The sequence below is a fragment of the Nicotiana tabacum genome, chromosome 10 (assembly GCF_000715075.1).
Source record: "Nicotiana tabacum cultivar K326 chromosome 10, ASM71507v2, whole genome shotgun sequence".
NCBI lineage: Eukaryota > Viridiplantae > Streptophyta > Magnoliopsida > Solanales > Solanaceae > Nicotiana > Nicotiana tabacum.
In genome coordinates, this window is record NC_134089.1 from 126,839,990 (window position 1) to 126,863,936 (window position 23,947).

At 34.9% G+C, this 23,947-nt stretch overlaps 5 protein-coding genes across 9 annotated transcripts; 4 read left to right on the plus strand and 1 right to left on the minus strand.

Moving 5' to 3' along the window:
- Positions 1-415: 415 nt before the first annotated feature.
- On the plus strand, positions 416-4,374 carry LOC107804314 (tyrosine aminotransferase). Its single transcript, XM_016628186.2, has 7 exons — positions 416-1,023; positions 2,021-2,360; positions 2,444-2,662; positions 2,924-2,983; positions 3,315-3,470; positions 3,558-3,651; positions 3,959-4,374. The coding sequence occupies exons 1-7, from the start codon at positions 749-751 to the stop codon at positions 4,075-4,077; spliced, it is 1,263 nt and encodes a 420-aa protein (XP_016483672.1). The 5' UTR covers positions 416-748; the 3' UTR covers positions 4,078-4,374.
- Positions 4,375-7,210: 2,836 nt separating this feature from the next.
- Positions 7,211-8,552, plus strand: LOC142165365 (uncharacterized). Its single transcript, XM_075223936.1, has 3 exons — positions 7,211-7,773; positions 7,897-8,109; positions 8,489-8,552. The coding sequence occupies exons 1-3, from the start codon at positions 7,211-7,213 to the stop codon at positions 8,550-8,552; spliced, it is 840 nt and encodes a 279-aa protein (XP_075080037.1).
- A 329-nt stretch (positions 8,553-8,881) lies between these two features.
- Positions 8,882-12,869, minus strand: LOC107804313 (uncharacterized). 4 transcript variants are annotated; one of them, XM_016628185.2, is made up of 4 exons: positions 12,739-12,860; positions 9,776-10,324; positions 9,563-9,644; positions 8,883-9,391 (listed from the first exon to the last, which is right to left on the minus strand). In XM_016628185.2, the coding sequence occupies exons 2-4, from the start codon at positions 9,800-9,802 to the stop codon at positions 8,925-8,927; spliced, it is 576 nt and encodes a 191-aa protein (XP_016483671.1). In that variant the 5' UTR covers positions 9,803-10,324; positions 12,739-12,860; the 3' UTR covers positions 8,883-8,924. The 4 variants fall into 4 exon arrangements, 2 of the variants coding, with proteins under 2 accessions (XP_075079376.1, XP_016483671.1); XM_075223275.1 differs by having other exon boundaries at positions 8,882-9,644; XR_001652239.2 differs by lacking the exons at positions 8,883-9,391; positions 9,563-9,644; positions 9,776-10,324 and adding exons at positions 10,637-11,330; positions 11,427-11,749 and having other exon boundaries at positions 12,739-12,869.
- Positions 12,870-13,215: 346 nt separating this feature from the next.
- On the plus strand, positions 13,216-16,964 carry LOC107804312 (tyrosine aminotransferase). The gene is made up of 7 exons (XM_016628183.2): positions 13,216-13,492; positions 14,057-14,396; positions 14,659-14,877; positions 15,200-15,259; positions 15,873-16,025; positions 16,121-16,214; positions 16,308-16,964. Exons 1-7 carry the CDS (start codon positions 13,221-13,223, stop codon positions 16,424-16,426), a joined length of 1,257 nt encoding a protein of 418 aa, XP_016483669.1. The 5' UTR covers positions 13,216-13,220; the 3' UTR covers positions 16,427-16,964.
- A 3,072-nt stretch (positions 16,965-20,036) lies between these two features.
- LOC107804310 (reticulon-like protein B17) lies at positions 20,037-22,500 on the plus strand. 2 transcript variants are annotated; one of them, XM_016628181.2, is made up of 8 exons: positions 20,037-20,704; positions 20,837-20,993; positions 21,086-21,160; positions 21,257-21,398; positions 21,508-21,577; positions 21,686-21,751; positions 21,852-21,974; positions 22,116-22,500. In XM_016628181.2, the coding sequence occupies exons 1-8, from the start codon at positions 20,098-20,100 to the stop codon at positions 22,280-22,282; spliced, it is 1,407 nt and encodes a 468-aa protein (XP_016483667.1). In that variant the 5' UTR covers positions 20,037-20,097; the 3' UTR covers positions 22,283-22,500. The 2 variants fall into 2 exon arrangements, with proteins under 2 accessions (XP_016483667.1, XP_016483666.1); XM_016628180.2 differs by having other exon boundaries at positions 20,044-20,752.
- The last annotated feature ends 1,447 nt before the right edge of the window (positions 22,501-23,947 follow it).

A 23,947-nucleotide genomic window follows, 5' to 3' on the forward strand; every position in this document is an offset into this window, starting at 1 on the left:
GAATACTAAAATAATAGGAAGTGAACCTAAAAAGCTCTGCAAGAAAAAAAAAAGCAACCTAAAATACTGCATCAAATATTCCCTCAGGTCCACTTTAATTAATTTTTTGATCATTTTCACACATATTAAGGAATCTATCTTTTAGTATTAATTAACAATAAAATTGATATTAACCTTAATTTGTTCATTAGGAATATAATAAATACCCCTAGACTCTTTATTTCAAAGGTAATTTAAAAAAAAAAAAGAAGTTAATTCCTATTTAAAAAAAATTAAATATTATGGATCACTAAAAAAACCAAAAAATCAATTAACTTGGATGGGAAGGAGTACCAAAATAAACCAAAAATAACGATATTTGGTCATTTTCTCACAAAACCTCTTTTATATAGTTTGGCACTACATTTGAAAGGATAAGTCTCGGGTGAGTCTGGGGCATACAAACATCCTTGGTATGGAGTGTTTTTCGTCCGAATGGGCCCTACACACAGCATGAATCCTTGGTACCGGACACCCGTTTAAAAAAAAAAAAAAAAAAAATAGGACATGCAACAACAAATCCAAACAAGCGGAAACCATGTTTAGTCATTTTCTCACAAAACCTCTTTTCTATAGGTTGGCTTTATATCTATCTTGCAGTAGAGATCCATCTCCATTTCTCTCTTACTTTTCTCCTTCCACTCCTCTCGATATCTGCTAACATTCATAATTCAGAGGGGAAAGGAGGTAGAAAAGGAGAGTGTCAAGCATGGAGGTGAACGGTGAAAAAACAAGATGGAATTTTAAAGAGAACGAGAAATTGTTGGCTGCGTCTGGTGTTTCCATAAGAGGGGTTCTTAACAAGTTAATGCAGAACCTTGACCCGTCTGATATCCGACCCGTTATCCCTCTCGGCCACGGCGATCCTTCTGCTTTCCCCTGCTTTCGGACCACTCCCGTTGCCGTAGACGCTATTTCTGATTCCGTTCGCTCTGCTAAGTTCAACGGTTATTCATCCACCGTCGGCATTCTTCCTGCTAGAAAGTAAGTACTATTTTCTTTACTTGAATTAATAATTTGTTTGCCATTATATCATTTCTCCGCATGTTGACTTTATCATTTTTGTTGTTGACCTTGATGTGTTAGCTGATTGTACTACTCTTTTTAGCTAATGTTCATAGAAATTGAATGTAACTTTTTATTTTGTATTATTAGGTGCTTTTTTTCCGCTAGGTCGGTCGATACATGCTTTTAATATCCCGCAATGATAATCTCAGGACTAACTTATACCATATGGGAGGTGGGATAAAATAATCCCAAGTTTAATGGGATAAGATGGGATATTATGGATTAAGTCTAGGATTAAATCTATACCATGTTTGGTTGGCGGTATATATTTAACTGGCACGGTATAAATTTAATCCAACATCTTATCTCACCTTATCCCTCGTAGTAAACTACAATGTAAGTGGTCCATTATATGGCATTTCCTTTCATATTTTTGTTGGTCCTAGTGGAGCCAGTAATTTATATAAGGGGATAAAAAAAAATACTAGAATATCGTAGTTGAGATTTGAACGAGCGACTTATAGCAACTTCTGAACCTCATTCTATGTAAAAGGAATTCAACCGTTTATGTATAACCCAAAAAAAATAAATCAATTTTCCCGATTTGTGCAGCACAATTTTTCAACAAAGGGGATTCAATTGAACCCCCTTCCCTCTTGCTAGCTCCGTCCTTGGCTGGTCCACAGTCTCTTTCTACAGAGAGCCTTCCACCTCTGTCATATAGTTCTTGCACTCGCGCAACAGTAACTCTATGTATTGGTTGTAGACATTAGTCTTGCTATGTTCTACATTGTTGGCATACAAGACTATGAAGCAAGTATGGAGCTAGTCCACTTAAACATTTACCCCTAAGCAAGAAAACTATCAGCATTCTTTGAACAAACCAAAGGAACATGACTGACAGATTCATGGAAACATCATTGATTTTCTTCAAATTCAGAAAAATTCATTAAATTCTTTTTTCTCTGAAAAGGGCTGTAGCAGAATACTTATCTCAAGATCTTCCAAACAAGCTGTCCCCTGATGATGTTTACCTGACAATTGGATGTACTCAAGCAATTGAAGTAATTTTGAATGTTCTTGCACGCCCAAATGCAAATATTCTACTTCCAAGGCCTGGTTTTCCTTATTATGAAGCACGGGCTGTTTTTAGCAATCTTGAAATGCGTCACTTTGATCTTCTCCCAGAAAGTGAGTGGGAGGTGGACCTTAATGCAGTTGAGTCTTTGGCAGATGAAAATAGTGTGGCTATTGTCATTATTAATCCTGGGAATCCTTGCGGCAATGTCTACACATACCAACACTTGAAGGAGGTATGTATGCATATCCTTTTCTTTGGTAATATATTGATACTTTGGGTCATTATGATTGTAACGAAGTGGTTAATTTTCTTCAGGTGGCAGAGATGGCAAGGAAGCTTGGAATTTTAGTTATTGCTGATGAAGTTTATGATCATCTCACTTTTGGAAGTAAACCATTTGTGCCTATGGGAATCTTTGGATCGATTGCACCTGTTATTACACTTGGATCCATATCAAAGAGGTGGATTGTTCCTGGTTGGCGACTTGGTTGGCTTGTTACGAACGATCCAAATGGCATACTAAAAAAACATGGGGTACTTACTCTCCTTTGAAAGATGGTTTATTTCTCTGGAAAAAGTAATTCTAGCTTCCACTTTTAAAGCCAAATATCGGTATTGAAGTGCACTTTATATTTAGTTCCATCAAAAGTAGATTAGGGTATAATGAAATGTAGAAGTATGTTATAGGGGGCTTTATTCCACTTATCTTATAAGATCTTTGATCGAGAGAGGATAAGATTGTTTTTATCACGAACAATATCTGCATATTATCACTTTGTGTTTTCTTATTTGCAGGTCATAGACTCCATCACGGGGTTTCTCAATATATCTTCTGACCCTGCAACTTTTATTCAGGTTTTCTCATTATATACTCGCTCTCATTATATACTCGCGTGTGCTTGCCTTCTTTTGAAAATCAAATGCCTGTTATTCCTTTTAGCCACACACTTGCTGTATTTTTCCACCTGAAATATGAAATGGAGATTCTAAAGGAATGAAGTTTGTTTTGGTCTAACAGCTCTTTGTATTATTTTACACATTTCACGTTTTTATGTTTATAAGCAAATGGAATAGATATTTAAGAACTTATTAGTATAGATGTATTTTCCACATTTCTTATTGAGGTATCTGGTTTCTTTTGTTCTTCTCCACCCCCTCCCACCCCTAATAGTTCCTATTTTGACAGGGAGCAATTCCTCAGATCATTCAGAATACAAAAGATGATTTCTTCTTTAAAATAGTAAATATGCTAAGAGAAATTGCAGACATCTGTTACGACAGAATCAAGGATATACCTTGCATCACTTGCCCAAGTAAACCTCAAGGATCTATGTTTGTGATGGTAAGCGAAAGTGGAAGCTTAATTAGCGGTTAGATTGGGATTTGAAGATATAATTAATATCTAATGGAGGTCTTTTTCTCCTCTTAGGTCAAACTTCATTTGAACCTTCTAGCAGACATTGAAGATGATTTTGACTTCTGTCTCAAGCTGGCTAAGGAGGAGTCTTTGATAATTTTACCAGGTAAAAGAACAGGCAACTCTTTTAAAGCACCAAACTCTGTCAAAGACAGTAGACATGTTTTATAAAATGTCTCTTTCTTGGTTTCTCATATGCTTTTAGTCGTAGAGCTTTCGTATTCATTGGTAGTAATGTCATTTGATTTTTTTGTTTTACCAAACAAGCCTTTAATTTGGTCCAATATAGAAAGTTCCTGCAGTACAAACCGAAATCACCATATTATATGAACGTGAGATAAGTTGCATGAATTTGCACTCAAATTGGCAGGATGCTATGTCGTATAGACATCTGATAATAAGATGTGGTGCAGGTGTTGCTGTGGGACTCAAGAATTGGCTCAGGATAACCTTTGTATGTGAGCCTTCATCTCTGGAAGATGGACTGAAGAGACTAAATGCTTTCTATCAAAGGCATGCCAAAAAACAATAAGCTACTCTTAGAGGGAATCTTGATATCTCTGCATTAAGGGTAGTCTTAGATTCAATCCAAGAATCAGTAATGAAATCTTCAACTAGTCGTTGGATCTTGTATGATGTAAGATAGCTCATAAATAAGTTAGATTTTCAACAATTTCCTTGAATCATCAGAGGAATGTAATATGTTATTCGGAATGGTATCTGGTAGTAAGTACTATAGACAATATCATTCTGAGGAGGATCTCCAAACTCCAGCTCCAGATTATGCACCTTACTGTTAATCGAAATATTAATGTGCTCGCATTGCCAACTCCTGCTATTCGTGCTTCCCTTTAGTAGTCATTGTCTTTGCTTAACTAGTTATATCTAGTACATCTTTATTAGATAACTAGTCACGCGCATCCATGCCAATGAATATAAAATTACTTAAATATTATATTAATGTGCCCTAAATTATAAAATAAAATTAGATGAAAACCTTCGTGCTTTTAATATCGATAGATACAGGAATCCTACATAATTCAAATAGAAAATGTTAATAAAAAATTTAGGTAATTGAAAGTCTTAAATATTAAAAAATATTTTAATTTATAGTAAATTATTAGATCTTTTTGGGATAAAACTTGTTCAACAAACGACTTCGTGGAATCACACAATTATAATCTTTGTAATTTGTTTATTTTATTTGCCATTCACCTAATCATACATTATGCTTCTAGAAAATAATATATAATATCAAATACATTATTTATATATTCTATATGTATTTATTAATTCATAATTATTGTTATTACTTTTAGTTATAAAAAAAGGAATAACATTTACTCTTGTATCACATATATACAGATACTATTTTAAGAGCTATTTCAATCCTAGTTTTATTATTATTGATATTTAATATTTTGAAGTCAATAAATCACAAAAATTATTTAAATTCTTAATTGGATATTTTCTAATACTATACGAATTGTACAAACACTAAAATAAATAAGTGAATGATACAAAAGTTGAAAATAAGAACAAAATTCCGTCATTGACATACACGAGATTTTTCACATGTTTCCTTTCAATTTTTCTTTTTATGATTTTTTTAATGATTTTTCTCTTTTATATGGAGTTAAAGGCAAACAACTTTATTAAGAAAACAAACACTTAAAAAGTGGCCGAAACATCCTAATTTGGATTGAAAAGTGCAAGAATTCTAGAATTAAAAAATTAAACTCCTAAATATTAGGAAAATAATTAAATGAGTACTCCTAATTATTATAGAAAAAATTAAATAAATACTCCTATATATTAGGAAAATAATTAAATGATTATTCCAAAATATTAGGAAAATAATCTAATGATTATTTTGTCCAATGTGAACTATATTTTAAAAGGATAAAAAAGACGAACGATATTTCGCTAAGGGCCTGCGTATTTTTAATATAGTTATAGTATATAGATAGATATAGATAAACAGAAGATTATGTATCCGATAGACTTGGTACACCAGATTTACTTACGAATATGCCAAACATATGGGGTCTCATTGTCTCATATATGGCGTAGTTGTGAATCCTGCATAACCCAATAGTCTTTTCTGTTAAAAAAAAATCTTAAAACCGGCTAAACATATTGAATTGAACCTAATTAACAATAAGGTATCAGACGCTCTAAACCGTCCTCTGATCCTGCATTCACTTTAATTGATTTTTTTAATTATTTTTACATATATTAAGAAATTCATCTTTAGTATTAATTAACAATAAAATTGACCATATTAATTTTAGTTTGTTTATTAAAAATATGATAAATACTTTCAATAATTAAAAATTAAAAACCTAAATATTAGGAAAATAATTAAATGAGTCCTCCTAATTATTATAGAAAAAATTAAATAAATACTCCTACATATTAGGAAAATAATTAAATGATTATTCCAAAATATTAGGAAAATAATCTAATGACTATTTTGTCCAATGTGAACTATATTTTAAAAGGATAAAAAAGACGAACGATATTTCGCTAAGGGCCTTCGTATTTTTAATATAGTTATAGTATATAGATAGATATAGATAAACAGAAGATTATGTATCCGATAGACTTGGTACACCAGATTTACTTACGAATATGCCAAACATATGGGGTTTCATTGTCTCATATATGGCGTAGTTGCGAATCCTGCATAACCCAATAGTCTTTTCTGTTAAAAAAAATCTTAAAACCGGCTAAACATATTGAATTGAACCTAATTAACAATAAGGTATCAAACGCTCTAAACCGTCCTCTGATCCTGCATTCACTTTAATTGATTTTTTAATTATTTTTACATATATTAAGAAATTCATCTTTAGTAATAATTAACAATAAAATTGACCATATTAATTTTAGTTTGTTTATTAAAAATATGATAAATACTTTCAGGCTTTTTACTCCAAGAGCAACTTTAAAAATTAAAAAAAAAATATTGTGAATCACAAAAACAGATCAAAAAACTAATTAAAGTAAAAATTAAAAAAAAACTAAATATTGTGAATCACAAAAAAAAATCAAAAAACTAATTAAAGTGAATCGGAGGTAGTATCAAGTATTAGCCTCAAATATGGGCAGTTGGGTTGTCAAAAGTGAAAGACACGCGCTTACCTAATCTGAGTAATACTGACTCACAGTTCAGTTCAGTTCAGTAGTTAGGAGTTAACGAACGGTTAAGTTGACTTTGCACCAGACTACAAGTAATACACATCTGCTTTGCAGATGAGGTTTCTTGATGTGTTGCAGAGCTGATGAGGTTTCAATGAAGATGTTGATGGAAGTGTTTGATCAATTCTCAAAGTCTCAGGCCTTCAAGCAAATTTGGAAAAAAGCTCACTGTACATAGCAGGTGTTCCCAGGGAATTCAAAGAAAAAAATGCTAGCAGAGCTTCACCTAGCAGAAGGCAGTTTTCCATTCAAATATTTGGGAGTACCTCTGTCCATAAGGAAAATTACTATAGCATAATGCATGCCATTAGTGGAGAGGATAGTGGACAGAATCAGAAGCTGGACATCCAAGTTTTTATCCTATACTGGAAGACTACAACTCATCAAGAATGTATTGTTTGAAATACAGACTTACTGGGCTCAAGTATTTTTTATTCCAAAAAAAGTTATTAAACTGGTAAATGGTATATGCAGGAATTACCTATGGACTGGTAGTCACTAGTCATAGGGCTCCTATAGCATGGGAGACTTTGTGTAAACCAGAAACTGCTGGAGGTTTAAACATTATCGATTATGAGAGATGGAATAAAGCTGCCTTGACTAAGCTTCTTTGGGCCATAATGTCTAAGAAAGACAAACTCTGGATCAAGTGGATTCACTGTCATTACATGAAGAAGAAAGACATTACTACTATGGAGATTCCTAGGCAAACTAGCAGGCTAGTAAGGAAACTGTTTGCAGCAAGAGAGTGGTGCGCTAATGATTTCACAAGAATTCAAACCTGCACTCAGAATGGGAAGTTCAGTATCAGGAAGGCTTACCTTCATACTACTCCACAGTATCCCAAAGTCCACTGGAAAACACTAGTTATGGTAACTGGAATGCTACCAAAACATAAGTACATTTTATGGATGGCAATGCATAGAAGATTGGCTACAGTTGACAAATTAGCCAAATGGGGAGTTCAAGTAGATCAGTCATGCACATTGTGTGGAAGAGATATTGAAGAGACACATGACCACTTGTACTTCGAATGTTCATACTCACAGAGTCTATGGAAAGGAATATTAAGATGGCTAGAGTACCAAAGAACAACTGGTAACTGAGAAACAGAATTGCAATGGCTAATTGCCAATGTAAACAATAGGAATCCAAGAAAGGCACTGCTAGGAGTGGTATTTGCAGCAGTAATATACAACATCTGGATGGAGCGAAATGATAGAAGATTTCAACAGCTGAGCAGAGAAGCCAAAGACAGATCAAAGGAAATTGCTCTTCAAGTGCATATTGCTGGACAAAAGAAGCCTAAATGGTCATCTATTCTGCAGTCATTCAATAGTTATCCTACATGTAATCCAAGGTACATATGACAGCTAGAGTCTATATAGTGTTAGGATTTTTCTAAGCAACAATAGTTATATAGTGTTTTATGTGGTTGTACTTATGAGATCTGTTCTATAGTCCAAAAAAATAGATGATGTAAACTGACAATATGGTTGAAATAAAAAAAAATTCTTTCGAACGGTTGCGTTGACTTTGGTCACAAATATATCTTTAGGCTATGAGCCCGTTTGGATTAGCTGAAAAAAAGTAGTGCTTAAGAGCAGCTTTTAAGTGCTGAAACTTGTTTTATAAATAAGCAGTTACCTGTTTGGATAAAAGTGCTGAAACTTAAAAAAAAACTGTTGAAGTATTTGGTAAACAAGTGCTGGTAAGAACTTTTTCTGTTAAAAAGACAGAAATATTCTTAAAGTTGTTAACATTATAAAAGGAGCTGATTACTACAATATATTTGATTCATAAGTAATGCAAACAAGAAATAATTCATATTTTAATTTAAATAATTAGTTAAGATAGTTTTTTTATTTGTTTTCCAAGAAAATAAAAAGAATAGTTTTTGCTTTGTATATATCTGTATGAGAATCTAATTGATCAATTGCTTTTTTTTCCTTCTCTTGGCTCAGAAAGTGCTGCGACAGAAGTCAATCACAAACTTAAAAAGCCATTTTATACATCAAGCTAATCAAATTGAAGTTATACACTGATTTCTCAAATTATATAAAAAGTTAGGTCAGTATATGCATATTTCAAGAGAACGAAACAAAATAACCTTTCTCAATTGGAATGTAAAATAATAAATATTAGTGTTTTAAAAGATACATACAACTACAAGTATCAAGCTTCACAAATTTCATTAGCAATCAAATTGTGAAGACCCATCCATACAAGATCACTTTGCTCTTCCACATTTTCCGCATTTATATTGTTATTAGCTCTCAAAGATGTACCAACATCAGGATCAACAAATGGAACATATCTCTCATTCTCAGCTGCTCGGAATGCATCATCCATATTGCATTTCTTTCTAATATAGTTATGAATGGCCATAGTAGCAAGTACGATATCTCTTTGAGTGTCAATGTGATAAAAAGGCATGTCTCGCAACATAGACCATCTTGCTTTCCAAACCCCAAATGTGCGCTCTACAATATTTCTACAAGAAGAATGCAAATAGTTAAATTTTTCAATTCGCCCTCTTGGTTCTCGCAATTGTCTTGTTGCACCGCGGCGGAATTGTGCTAGGTGATATCTCACATTATCTCCTTTGTATGGAGCCATATATCCCTTCATGTGAGGATATCCTGCATCAACAAGATAATACTTATTTTCAATTGGACGTGGAAAGTTATCCGGTCTACGAAGGGCTTCACCAAATATACGACTAACGTGCACTTCTCCTTCCCACTCAGCCCATGCAAATGTAAAACACATATTAAAATCTACGACAGCAAGAATATTTTGAGTCGGATAACCTTTACGTCCAATATATGGTATCTCTTGACCTTGCGATAATCTTGCTTTGACATGTGTGCCATCAAGTGCTCCAATACAATCCTACATACATTTATAAGTATAAATTCAACTTAAGTTAGTATTACTTATAAAAGTTAACTTATAAGTTTAATAAAAAAATAATTATGTAAAAATATTGCTTATTCTAAAGAAAGGGAGATATTGACCATTACATGGCTTGTAAGCTCCTGCACCATCATTATAATTTTGATGTGGTCTAATTATATCTCTTGCAAGCTCACAAACGGCCTTTAAGACACTATGAAAATGTCTATGAATTGTTGCTCCCAAATGTTGAAAGATTTCCTGTATCAATCGATTTCCAGCTCCATGTGCACAAGTCCTCAAGAACATGCCTAACATCTCGTGTATAGACATTCCACGTGTGGGTTTAAGCCCATACTTTTCAGTTAAATCATTCGATAGATCAACAAATACCGAATTCCTCAATCGAAAATTTTCATAACAACGAGTCTCGTTTCCTCTTAATATCTCTTGAATAAATACATTTTCAGAGCGACTAGATGTACGACAAGGTTCCTTGCATAGGTATTTCTCGTAATACATCAAAATCAATTTACCTGCAATTTGACATAAGACCGTCCATTCCATCTCATCTTGCTCCCTCTGTATCTCATCCAGTTCTTCTTCATCTTTCATCGTCTGACGAATAACTTGGATAAGGATCTACTATGTCACTAGAGTTCGAACTCTCCATGTTACTGAAAATGAAAACATAAAGTTTAGCAATATGCTTTTCTAAATAGTACTGAAGAGGCTTTCAAACATATGCTTTCTTCAATTCTTCTTTATGTACTGAAGAGTCCTTCAAACAAAAAGTTTACCAAAGCTTAACAATAGAAGTAATATAAGCTTACCACAAACAGAACCAAACAGAAGTTTAACAATATAAGCTTAACAATAGAACCAACGCTTTCAAACATAAAGTTTACCACAAACATAAGTTTTAATTTAATAAGAGTTTAGTGATACAATCCCAATGTCTAAACAAGAAGCAATATAAATTTTACACATAAAATCATAATAACGTCTACATATACAATCATAATATTCAAACACGGAATAATAGAAATACTCAATCACAACGATACACTATTCATTTTTCTTGAGGTATAACTGATAGTTAAACTCCAACCAATTCTTGCGAGCTTCATTAGTAGGCATCCCCAAAAATATCTGTCGGTTATTTTTTTTTGCGGAACATATTCATAGTAAAACTGTAAATTTCACTCCCAGCTAGAATATCAGGAATTTGTTCCAACGTGCCAATACACTTCTCGATGGATGTTTCATCAACTGTAGGAGATGTAGCAGTGCTTTTGCTAGACATAAACTCTATGAGAGAGTGTATATCTTCTTTTATTAATGTTGCAGCTGTTCTTTTCTTACTTTTTCTTACTTGACTTCTAGTGCTAACACCATCAGTTGATTTTTGTCTTTTTAGTGATGGCTCTGGAAACATAACAAAATTTATATTCTGTAGATCATCGCTCATTTCATTATTAAGATGAGTAAAGTGTTCTTTGTCATAATCACCAATGACATTTATTCCTTCTTCGTCAAGATTAAGTCCTATGCCCGATAATTGTTCTTGATTTGTTGCACGTGCTCTTTCTCCTATGGTAACAACATCGCAAACAGTGCATCGTAGCAAAATCATATGAGCGAAAGATCTTTGTTCCTAAATTTCTTATATTTTGCATTCTCCTGTAAAAAGAGAAAATAAAATCTACTTTAATCAAACTGATAAAATTAACAATGACAAAAATAAGAATTACATATATGATAAAGTGAGAGATGTACCTTAATTTTTCGATCCCACCAATCATCATCTGCCATAATCGTATTTTTCGTGGCATCTCATCCTAACTCCGTCTCCCCTCTCATCAACTGCTTAAAAAGTGTTCATTCTCCTTTCATGTAATCCCAATGATTTTTCATTTTTTTATCATAGTCTTTTCCCGTCTTCTTACAGAACTCGTCAACAATACTTTTCCACCCATCTTTATTTAAGTAAGTGTTTGGTCTATTTCCTTTTCTAACCTCTTGCTCACACAACTCAAGAAATATAATATGTGTATCATCGTCCCATTTAGCATTGTCCGGCATTATTGAATGTAAATAATCTGAAGAAAGCAGAACAACGAAGAAGCTAAGACTGAAGTTGCATAAAGAGAGCCTTGTGTTTGACAGCCTAAAAGAGAAAGAAGCCAAGGCTGAAGTTGCTAAGACTGAAGTTGCTCACACTAACTCCTTGGTATGGCATATTGTGACCAAGCTTTAATATGGCCCAAAAAAAATATTCAGGTCCGACAAAGTTGATTCTATACAAAGTATAATATGCAAAAAAAGTATAATATACAAAGTATAATATGCAAATAGAAATAAAGGATTTAATTACACAAACATTCTCTAGTTTTCACCTTCTAATATAAATACAATCTTTACAGAACTTTGTATTTTAAGGTAAAGCAGTACATTTGACACCCAATGTACAGTTTAATTATGAGGTACAAAAGTAAGTTTTCTTTTTCAGCTTTAGTCTCATTATTAGGATCATAGTTATCTCTTACCCTTGCTATGGACAAACTTATAAGCAGAAGATTACTTTTCTTGACTTGAATTACATATATTGGAAAATTTTTGAAAAATTACAATACAAATACTGAACTAGTATCCATTTTTATCACAGAAAAATAGCAGGTAGAATAACTCTACATTTACTAACATAAATTCTTGGGGACCCCTTTACTTACAGGATTGAAAAAAATACATCTTTACTCCTATTAAGGTAAAGCAGTTGCGCTGGAGTTTGTAAAGCAGTTGCTCCATTGGATTGGCTAACTCCTTTTATGCGACTAGATATTTATGCACTAACTTCTCTTCTTTTCTTGTGGAGTATATGTCTGATAATTTCTGATTAACTAATTTAGATAAGAACACATTTAACTGTATAAAAAGGGAGATATTGTAATTTTTGTAAGCACATCAGAGATTTTAAAAAAAAAAAATTATTTTGGGCATATCTATTAGCCCTAATCTCCAATGGAATTGGAATTAATCCAAAACTTTGAAAACACACTAGGAATTGAAATTCAACAGGAAGATTACTTACTGTGAAGAGGCTTTCAAATTGGAGTTGAAGTTGGGGAGAGTTATGGAAGAAGAGGAAGAAGAACGCAGAGGAAGAAGAACGCATACGCTGCAACAAGAATGGACAAAAGAAAAAGAGACTGTATGTTTTAGGGTTTTTTTTATTGAGCGATAATTTCGGGATTAAGAAAAATAGTATGTTTTAGTGTTTTTTTTACTAAGGGGTAATTTTGGGATTAAAAATAATAATAAGGGATAAGAATGTAATATACTTGGTCAAAAATATCTAGCTTTTAAGCCAATTTAGAAAAAGTTGGGCTTACCCAACTTATTAGTTTAGGCTTTTTTTAAGCAGATTTTAATTTTTTTAAGCCCTTTTTTTTAGTTGTCAAACACTACTAAAAGTTAAAAAGACAGAGCTTTTAAGCCCATCCAAACAGTCTCTGTATCTCAAACTTGAATAATCTTACTCAAAACCATAGGGATATTACATAGTAAGTGGAAATGGAACTTCTCTCAAACTCGAGGTGGAATTTTCAAGGAAAAGAAGATGCAAAGAAAGCATCAGCTTGCACTATCAGAAGTTATCTCAACACTTTGAATGAAAACATTAATAAAAGTGATACAAGAACTGTAATCCCTCTTAGCCATGGCGATCCCAGTGGTTTTCCAAGTTTTCGAACAACGAAGGTATCAGAGGACGCTCTTGTTGATGCACTTCAATCTGGTAAATACAATGGCTATGCCCCAAATTCTACTACTCTTCAAGCCAGGAGGTAACTCTAAAACTCTTCTCAGATTTCTCCCTTTTCTTTCTCCTAACTTTATCTTCTACTGGGAGTTTATTTTAATTAAAGTTCTGACCTTTTTTGGGATAGATTATAACTCGTAAATTTAAAACTGCATACAATAGATCCTTGTGGTTCGGTTCGGGCATAGCAAGAGCTTAGTAAACCGGGCTGCCCTCACAGTCTAAAGATTTTTTTGACCCCTTATAGCATCATAATTAGTGCAGTATCACTTTTACCTGGTTACTGTTTAATACTCATCACATAAATTTACTTATAATTATCTTACAGATGACCTGATCTTGTTACAACATTAGTAGATTTTTTTTTAAATTACATTGGGGGTAGGGGTGTGAAATTGGGAAAAGGAATAATGCAAGATGCGAAATCGAACCCTCACCAACAAGGTGAAAGTTTAGGTACCAAACCAACCGAGTTACTAAGATTCCCCACATCAATAGATAGAACTTAAATTCTTTTTCAAAATGTAATTGTACTGCAGTAGGCCAAGAACTAGTCTTTAGTAATGTTGATGTTTCAAATATTTACCAGGTCAATTGCAGAATTTCTGTCTCGTGATTATCCGTACGAATTGTCACCGTATGATGTTCACGTCACAGCTGGGGCTAAGCAAGCAATAGAAGTCCTAATTACAGCTCTTGCTGTACCTGGTGCTAATATTTTGCTTCCTAGACCAGGGTATCCAACATATGAAGCTCTTTCCACATTTAGCCGTATCGAATTTCGGTACTATGATCTTCTCTCTGAGCAGGATTGGGAGGTTGACATCAATGGGCTTGAAGCTCTAGCCAATGATCGTACTGTTGCCATGGTTGTTATAAACCCTGGTAACCCGTGTGGGAATGTGTACAAGCATGAACATTTAAAGAAGGTCATTTCGTTGTTGCATTAGACTGTGCTTATTTTGTTTAAAGTGTTGATTGAGGTTTATTGCTTGTTGCTTTATTTTTACTATTCTTTGAGCCGAGGGTCTATCGGAAACAACCTTTCTACCTTTATAGGGTAGGGGTAAGGTCTGTGTATACACTACCCTCCCCAGACCCCACTTATGAGATTAAATTGGGCTTGTTGTTGTTGTCGTTGTTGATTGAGGTTTGCTCATTAATTGTTGGTTTCTTAAATGGGAGTAACAGATTGCAGAAGCTGCAAAAAGGCTTGGAATGCTAGTAATATCAGATGAAGCCTATGGTCATCTAGTGTTTGGTAGTAATTCATTTGTGCCGATGGGAGTCTTTGGAGAAATTGTGCCTATTCTGACAATTGGCTCCATATCAAAGAGATGGATGGTTCCTGGTTGGCGAGTTGGTTGGATCGTGATGTGTGATCGCAATGGCATCCTTCAAAAACATGGGGTTCTCTTTCTCTCTCTCTCTCTCTCTCTCTCTGTAAAGCGAAAAACACAAGGAAATTCTGATGAAAAAAATCAAGTTTTACATTTTTCTTTCTTTTGTTAAGGAAAAGTATGCATAAGGGAAAAAATAACAAAGATTGATTTTCCAGTCATACATGTCGTTTACACCCTAAACGACATATTAAGGCTTTGCATAAATTAACTTACAGTTGGCCCCATTAGTAGCAATTCTGCTTGCTCGTAAGGGTGTTATATTTACACTCAACACATCCAGAAATCTATATGCAGAAATAAGAACCTTACTTTTCTTCTTCTGATCTCAGGTTGTGGAGTCCATCAAAAGTTGCCTTGAAATCTCTGCTGACCCTTCTACACTCACTATGGTACATTATACAAGCATTTATTTGAAAGGTTTGGTATAGTGTGCAACTATATGAAATGTTAAACCAAGCAAAACGGTATCGCCTTAAAAGCATGGAAAACTAGTCTGGTTGCTTTTTATTTGCTGTTAAAGTTCTACTCAGAGCTGCAAACTAGTCTGGTTACATTTTTTTTTTAAATAAGTTGATAACAAGGAGCATGATCGTCGAAACATGCGTGTCATGATGCGTGCCTAAAGTTTTTGTATCAATAGGAATGCATATCGTCGGCTGCTTGGGATTATCAGTAATTGATGAATGATTGTTGCATCGTCGTCCAAATTATAACATGCCCTCTTCTGTTTTTCCATGTGACATCAATAAAATTCCTTTTCATGGACGAATATTTTTTTTCCATATTTCTGAGTTACCATGTATAGTGTTTCTTGTGATTCCATTCAAATCTTAGTAGAACTGTCTGTGTTTAAAAGTAGAAATCATTAGATTTGTATTGAAATGAGTCCGAATTTCTCCTGCACATTATCTTTCATAAAGGTATTTTTGTGCTATTTGGATTATCTTTCGAACAAATGAAACTAAATTTAAGTATCTAACCTTGTTCCTTTTCATTCTTGAGGGTGCTATTACTCGTATTCTGGATGAAACACCTGAAGATTTCTACTCTAATACCATAAACCTACTTAGAAAAGCAGCAGACATTTGCTATACTGGTCTAACGGAGACTCCATGCTTTATTCCATACAAGCCACAAGGATCCATGTTTCTTATGGTATCGCTATAAACACCTTTGTCAAAATATACTTATATTTCAGGATTTTGTTGGATAAAGATTCTGAATAGTCTATTTTGCTCCATCTCTATCAGGCAAAACTAAACATGTCACTTCTGGAAGGCATCGCCAATGATACGGAATTCTGCACAAAGCTTGCCAGAGAGGAATCTGTAATAGTTCTACCTGGTAAGTTGTTCCGTTGCATGGTTGACAACATTAAAGATGTAGAACTTCAGGCAGGAGGATCTTTGCATGTTCATAAATATTAACGTATTGTAGGGGAAGCACTTGGATTGAAGAATTGGGTAAGAGTAACTTTTGCTGTGGAAATTTCAGCTCTTGAGGAAGGCCTTGGCAGGATCAAAGCCTTTTGTTCCAGAAATACGAAACAAAAATAAGCCTTTTCTGTGTCACATAGACAAATTGTTTCCAAGTCTGCCAAAAACCAAACAATAATAGTTGCAGATGTTGCTATGGGACTTGATAATTGGCTCCTAATAACTGTTGCAGTTAAGCCATCATAGGTCGATGATGGTCTTTAGGGGATAAAAGCATTCTGCCAAAGGCATGCAATTGAGAAAAAGCAAGCAGATTTCATCTGATGAGCGAGTGAAATGTGGTGACGTGAAGCTGCCCATAGCCTCTAGGTCAATCATCGAAAGAAATGTAATATGATACTATAATGTCTGGTTCTCTTAGGTTGTCATAGATAATACTACAATGTCAAGCTGGGCTGCATCCCCAACTTCATGGCTGGCTATATGCTCATGTTACTGTATTCAAGTATAATAAGTGTGAGCCGTCTAATCTTGAAGATGGACTTGAGAGGATAAAAGCTTTCTGTTGAGGCATACAAGAAGCTAGAAATTATGCTATCAATTGCAGATTTATTGTGAAACAGTCTTTAAGTAAGGAAAAGGCGTTAAAAGTTAAAACATACTAGAGCCACTGTGCAACGAATTCTTTTTCAGAGTTGCAATTTCCTATTGCTTTGAAGATATAAAAAAACTGTGCAACTCTCAAGCTGGCAAAGATAATACTACTTGGAGAATGGAAGATGTACCAAGTTGGACACAGGTTTCTAGGAATGAATATGAAATTAGTTACTCCCTCCGGTCCATTTTAATTGATTTTTTGGTTTCTTTTTTAATGGTTCATAATATTTGATTTTTTCGGATATTAAAAAGGAATTTGTAGCGTTAGCTACGAGTTTTGGATTGAATAAGCTCAATGAACAAAAAAGAAAAACAAACAAATAGGAAACAAACTTAGATTTCAATATTCAATACCTCCTCTGTCAATGACAGACTACAAATATAGGAAATGCTGGACCAAAAGATAACCACTAATAGTACTAATGGACACATATCCTTCATTTACTAGCTAGCCGTTCCTAGGACTGAAAATAGTAATTATCTAACTTAGGGGCTAAAGTGTCACCCTTTTATACTATCTGGTATTTTATAATTAGGCCCTAAGTGAATAGTTACGACCAATTCGTGACATTCCATCCCTCTCTTGTCCTTTCTTCTGCATTACTGATCAAAATCTGGAAATTGGGATATGAAGAAGGTGTAATCTTCCCATGTTGCCTCATTCTTTGAAAGATTTGCCCACTGAACTAGGACCTGGGTAGTAGCTTTATTGCCCCTCACGATTATGCGGTCTAGGATGGCTACTGGCTCAGTCAAAACTTGACCATCATCGATGCAAATTGGTGGCTCTTTCGATAGCTGCACATGATTTTCCACTGCCTTCTTTAATTGAGACACATGAAAGACGGGGTGTATTTTTTATCCTAAAGGAAGCTTGAGCCCATAAGCAACCTTGCCAATTTTGCGGACCACTTCAAACGGCCCATAGAACTTAGCTGCCAATTTCAAATTCCGTCGGATTGCCACTGATGTTTGATAGTAGGGTTGTAATTTCAAAAATACCATATCTCCAACTTCGAAATTCCTGTCACTTCTCTTGGAATCAGCGTGTTGCTTCATCCTATTTTGTGCCTTGGCCAAACTGCCCCTTAGAATCTTGTTGAAGTTGTCTCTCTCAAGATTTGATCTACTGACTCCAATCGTGTCTGCGCCACTAGCTCAAAAGAGGGCTAAGGAGGATCGAAGCCTATTAAATTCAATAACCACGTCCAAGGGTTGGGCTTGGCCATATCTTAGGCAAATGTCCGCACAGAATTTGGCCAAAGAGACTTGTCGCCCATTATCGAACTAATATGAATCAAACCAACGGTCAATCTGGTCTCTAATGTTGATGGCCACATAAGTCTTTTAATCCTCTGGGACCTTGTACAATGCAAAGAAATTATCACATCTTCTAATCCACCCTCGAGGATTAATTCCATCAAACTCTGGGAAAGCTAGTTTAGCTTTAGGCATACGGATGGGCTGGCTAGTGGAGGGGTATGAGTTGTGGTATGGAGAAAAATGGGTGGTTGGGATAGGTCGAGTAAAATGACTATTAAAGTAATATTCTACAGGTATGGGCTGGGAATAATGAGCTTGTGAATAATGGCCTGGGGATAAGGGTTGTGGTCTCATGTGTGCCAAGGTAGTGTAAACTGGTAAATTAGGAGGGTGGTGTAAGCAGGAAAATAGGACTGTGGATGTGTTCGAGCTGAAGTGGACCCAAACGTTCCAAATGAGGTGGAGGTATTAACAATAGATTAGGACAGTGTGGTTTGGACATAGGATAAGGAAACGAACTGGCTGATGGAAGTGTTGACTGGACGAGAAAAAGTTATTGTGGGTGGAGGGGGTATGAGTGAAGAGCGTGAAAGAAAAATGGGTTCATCAACCCCAAGGACATTGTTTCATTTAGGGATGAGAGGGTAATGAGGTACGAGCTTCGGGTGTTGTAACGAGTAGAAGGGGTAAGATTTGGCTGGTACCTGGGGACACCGGTTTGGCCGGAGTCGTGGGCGTAGAGCCAGAACGGTGACTTGGTTGCTCTCCACCGGCGTTCCTCCTAATGAAGCCAAATAAGACCTCCCTGAGCTGCGAGGCTCCTCACGCTGGTTTAGCTCCGTCGTCATCGTATTCATCCTTCTTTGTGTTTCATCATTCATCTTTTTCTGCATATCCTCAATAGATTCCAGTCTCCGGTTGGATGCTTCCATAAAAGTTTGCATCTGGAGTTCTGGGTTGGAGGAACCTCCGGCGCCGCCGGCACGTTGTTTGTCCACCATCAGTGCCAAGAATACTGCTCTTATACCAAATATAGCATTAGCTACGAGTTTTGGATTGAAGAGATCTCAAAGAGCAAAAAAGAAAAACAAACAAATAGGAAATAAACTTAGATTTCAATATTCAAAATCTCCTCTGCCAACGACAGACTACGAATATAGGAAAATAGCAGAGGGGACGTATGTCAAATGCTGGACCCAAAAGATAACCACTAATAGTAGTAATGGACATATGTCCTTGATTTACTAGCTAGCCCTTCCTAGGACTGAAAATAGTAATTATCTAACTTAGTGGCTAAAGTGTTACCCTTCTATACTATCTGGTATTTTATAATTAGGTCCTAAGTGAATAGTCACCACCAAATTCGTGACATAATTAATTTCTTTTTCTAAAGTTGTCTTTGGAGTAAAGAGAATTAGAATATATATTAAATTTTCAATGAACGAATTAAAAAAATAAAATAAATGTTAGTATAGTTAATTTTATTGTTAATTAATGTTAAAATATAAATTCTTTAATATGTGTGAAAACAGCCAAAAAATTAATTAAAATAGACCGGAAAAAATAATAATAGTACACAAGCAAATAATTTAGGCTAGCGACACTAACTAGTTGATTGATCAATTGGGAGCGAACCTGAATACAATGTTCCCATTAACTGGCTTTGGAAATGAAAACCTTAAAAATATCAAAATAAACAAAGAAAAAGAAATAAAATACCAAACACAACAGTTGGAACCTCACCAAAAGCCCACAAAGGTCAAAAGCTAACAAACGGACTTGCCTCCCAATTCTTACCGTTAGGACTCAGAATCAAAAGCCCAACGGGCCCAAATTCCGCCGCTAAAATAATCAAATGCCGAAAAAGATAAATGTCTCCTCCAACGGCTCTTTCCTCCTTACATCTTATTCAAATCGCACCAGAATCTTGTTCATACCCTCCTCCCCTGCCAATCAAAGAACCAACAAAAATACTGCAAAAATTTGTATTATTTGATAATTCTCAAGCTTCAACAATGGATACAACTCCTCCATCTCATCGATCCCAGCCACGAAGCCGAACAAATCCAGCATCAAGACTCTCAAAACTCCGCCGATATGATGAAGAAAACGAATCCCTTACACCAAGAATCTCTCTTGAAATAGTCCCTTCACCGAGATTACTAGCTTCTCCAACTATGTCACCTAATAAGCCTCCTTATAGTAATAATCTCCCGCTTCACGAGCTGCTACTTCTTTCGCCTTCTCCTTCTCCTCTTCGAAAATCCAGGACTCGTCTTGCTGATAAGCTTGAATTGGCTGATGATGCTGTTGAGCCTAATGGGGTTCGTAGAAGACGAAGGAGTAGAAATTCAGCAGTTGGTGCTTCGCCACGCAATAATCGAAGATCAAGAAGAAGGTTAGAGCAAGAAATGAGAGAAGATAGAGATTTGGGTTTAGTTGAGGAAGTGGTTAAACCAAGAAAGAAGAGGAATAGTGGTAAATCCAAGAAAGATAAACTTAGCTTGGTTCCTTCAAATTCAACTAGTATGTCTCAGATTATTCTAATCTTTACTTTTTAACCCCATAATTCATTTCTTGTGCTTAATGGTTTTTTTTTTTGGTTAATAGAAGCAAAAGAAGGAGAAGGGAGTGATTTAATAAACAGAATTGAGCTGCTGTTAAGTGATTTGGTGATGTGGAGGGATGTGGCAAGGTCAAGCCTCTGGTTTGGTTTAGGGTCTCTCTGTTTCTTATCTTCTTGTTTTGCAAAAGGAGTTACTTTTAGGTATATTTCCTTCTCTTATTTATATCCCACTTTTTATTTTTAATAAGAAGAGATTTCCATTTGACATTTTTTTTGTTTATTCTTGATTTCAGCATTTTTTCTATCATGTCTCAATTGGGATTACTGTTTTTAGTTGTTTCATTCTTCTCACATTCCATTCGCCAAAGGTAAAAATTTAAATTCTTTACAACTAGTAAGTTATGTATATGCTTCTGAATAATGCACTATTGTTCTGAATGGTTCATTAAAATACTAAAATCCAGAGATGGTTCAGAAGTAAAGAGTGAATTTCAGCTGACTGAAGATGACATTTTGAGAATGGGAAGATTGATACTTCCAGCTGCAAATCTTGCAATTTCGAAAACACGAGAGCTTTTTTCAGGAGAACCTGCTATGACCCTCAAAGTATGTTATTTTATTCTCCTACTCTCAAGTTCATAAGATTCCATTTTAGTACTAGCTTATCTCTCATAAATAGTTGTAATTGATTGTTGAAATGTACCTATGGTTTTAGTTAGTCCCAGTCCTGCTAATTGGAGCTGAATATGGCCATTTGATAACTGTATGGAGGCTCTGTGCTATTGGTAAGATCACTCAATTCTCCTAAACAGACATTATTGGTATTACATTATATCAAGAAAATCTCAATATAATTGACACTAAATACTCGTGGGCGTGTTCAATCTTGACAGGGTTTTTCATCAGTTTTACTGCCCCAAAACTATACTCTTGTTATTCTTCTCAGATATCTAATAAAGGTAAATACGTGCTTCGGTATTATGAATGATTATTTCCTAATGATGGTTGCTTCAACTTTTTGTGTCTAATTGAATAAAAGTGCATATTATGTTGAAGCAGCCAACTATATGAAATGTTGGATGATGGAGACATGGGGAGCTTGCTCTCACAAGAAAATGATAGCTGCATCAGTATTGACTGCATTTTGGAACCTGACCACTGTCAGAACACGAATCTTCACAGGTTATTCGCGAACCAATTCATTCAATATTGTTGTATTTGATTGATCTTTTCTCTAAGCCTAAGCATCTTCTAACAAAAATGTAGTTACATTGGATTTAGATTTCAGACTGAACTAAAAGTTTATTTTTTGGTCCTTGGCAGCATTTATATGTCTAGTAATATTCAGATACTGTAGACAACATGTAGAGGCAAAGGTCGAAGAAGAAGTGGTCGAAGAAGAAGAGGTCGAAGTGGAAGAAGAGGAGCAGCAGCAGGCATTGGTTGTGTTGGAAACAACCTGTCAAAAAGGGGGCATAATATGTCAATGAATCACTGCTAATACTAGGGAGTGCTAAGCTACTAACAATAACTCCTCTTGTTATTTCCCATTCTATCTAGGAGGAAGAAAATATTGTTGCATTTCCTGGTTTTTTGTATATCCAATCAAAGCCAAGGAAGAAGAGCTCTACTGTTCTCCTGGAAATAAGTTCTTTATTTTTCCACTATTTTACTTATTTACTTTTTGAAGGGAATACACAAGATTTGCGCACATTGGAGAAAGTGCTCTATTAGTGACATTGGTTGACCACTCTTCTCAGTTTTTGGATGCACTCTAGCTTTAAGTAGATTACTCCATTGTGTTGTGACTGTTGTCTTCTCATCCCCTCTCTGCTCTTCTCTGCTCCCCGTCAGTAACGGAGGGTCACGAGAGAGCAGATCATACTGCCTTGCCATAGTCACAGAGTCTATTTATATTCGCAACTGATGTCATAGTCAACAAGGTTGAAACTTCCAAACTTCGAATTGGGAGGGCGATCCTCCCCGTGAACGAATGACAACTTGTGGCTTTAATACAACTTGCTAAACTATTGCATTTATTTAGCTCTCCTCTTGAAGAACTTTACAATTGAACCTTAGAGGTATAAAGTTTGATTCTCGCCACACACCCTTGACCCTTCTCTTCACTGTCACCATTTTTGACGTCCAACACACCCCAAAAGTTCAAGGTAATGATTCCCCATATAATTTAAATGATTCAAGGTAAAGTTATACTGACATAGTGACATGTTATGAAAAGGAAATGGTGATAGAATGTTATGAAAAGGAAAAGGTAAAAAGAAAAAAGAGAGGGAGAGAGAGAGGGCACACACGCCTCTGACCAAACCTGTTTTAACAAAAAAAAAAAAAAAAAACAATGAAATCGCACAAGTAGGATGTGGGGAGGTAAATTGTACGCATACTTTACCCCTACCTTATGAAGGTAGAGTGGCAACCAAACCTGTTTTAGGACTAGTGAAATTTGGAAAGAAGAAAAAACCAAAACGGAGGATTAATAACAACGAATTTCATTCGCATGTTTTGAATGTAAATGATTTCGATATTCATTGAAATTTTTTGATACCGATCTACTTTTATCAGGTGTTATAGTATATAGTATAAAAGCTTGAACAACCTAGAATAGTGTCTTTGATTTGATACCAGAAACAGAACTCGAAACTGTTATTTTGTGTAACTCCTACTTACTATTTGTAATCTAGAGGTGTTTCGTAATTTCAAATCTTTATTGTATTCAATTAACCCCAACTAATTAATACTCCATCTATCCTAATTTTATAAGGCTCACTTTTCTTTTTAGTCTATCCACAAAAAAGTGACACTTTACTATATTAAGAAATAATTTTACTTTAAAATTTTCGGTTTACAATTTATGAAATAGTTTATAGTCACACATATTTACAAATTATTTTCAATCAATATTTTTAATTAACCTCGGTGCTTAATTTAAATAAAACCCTATAAGTTGGGACATGGAAGTGTACTTTTTATTTAGCACAAATATCTAATATGCTCAGTGACTAGTTATAAACCCTCCTGTCCGTTTTAAGTGATTTTTTTGCCTTTTCAAATATTGGGTGGTCCACAATATTTGATTTTTTCAGATATAAAAAAAGAATTAACTTTTTCTTTCCAAAGTTGTTCTTGGAGTAAAGAAC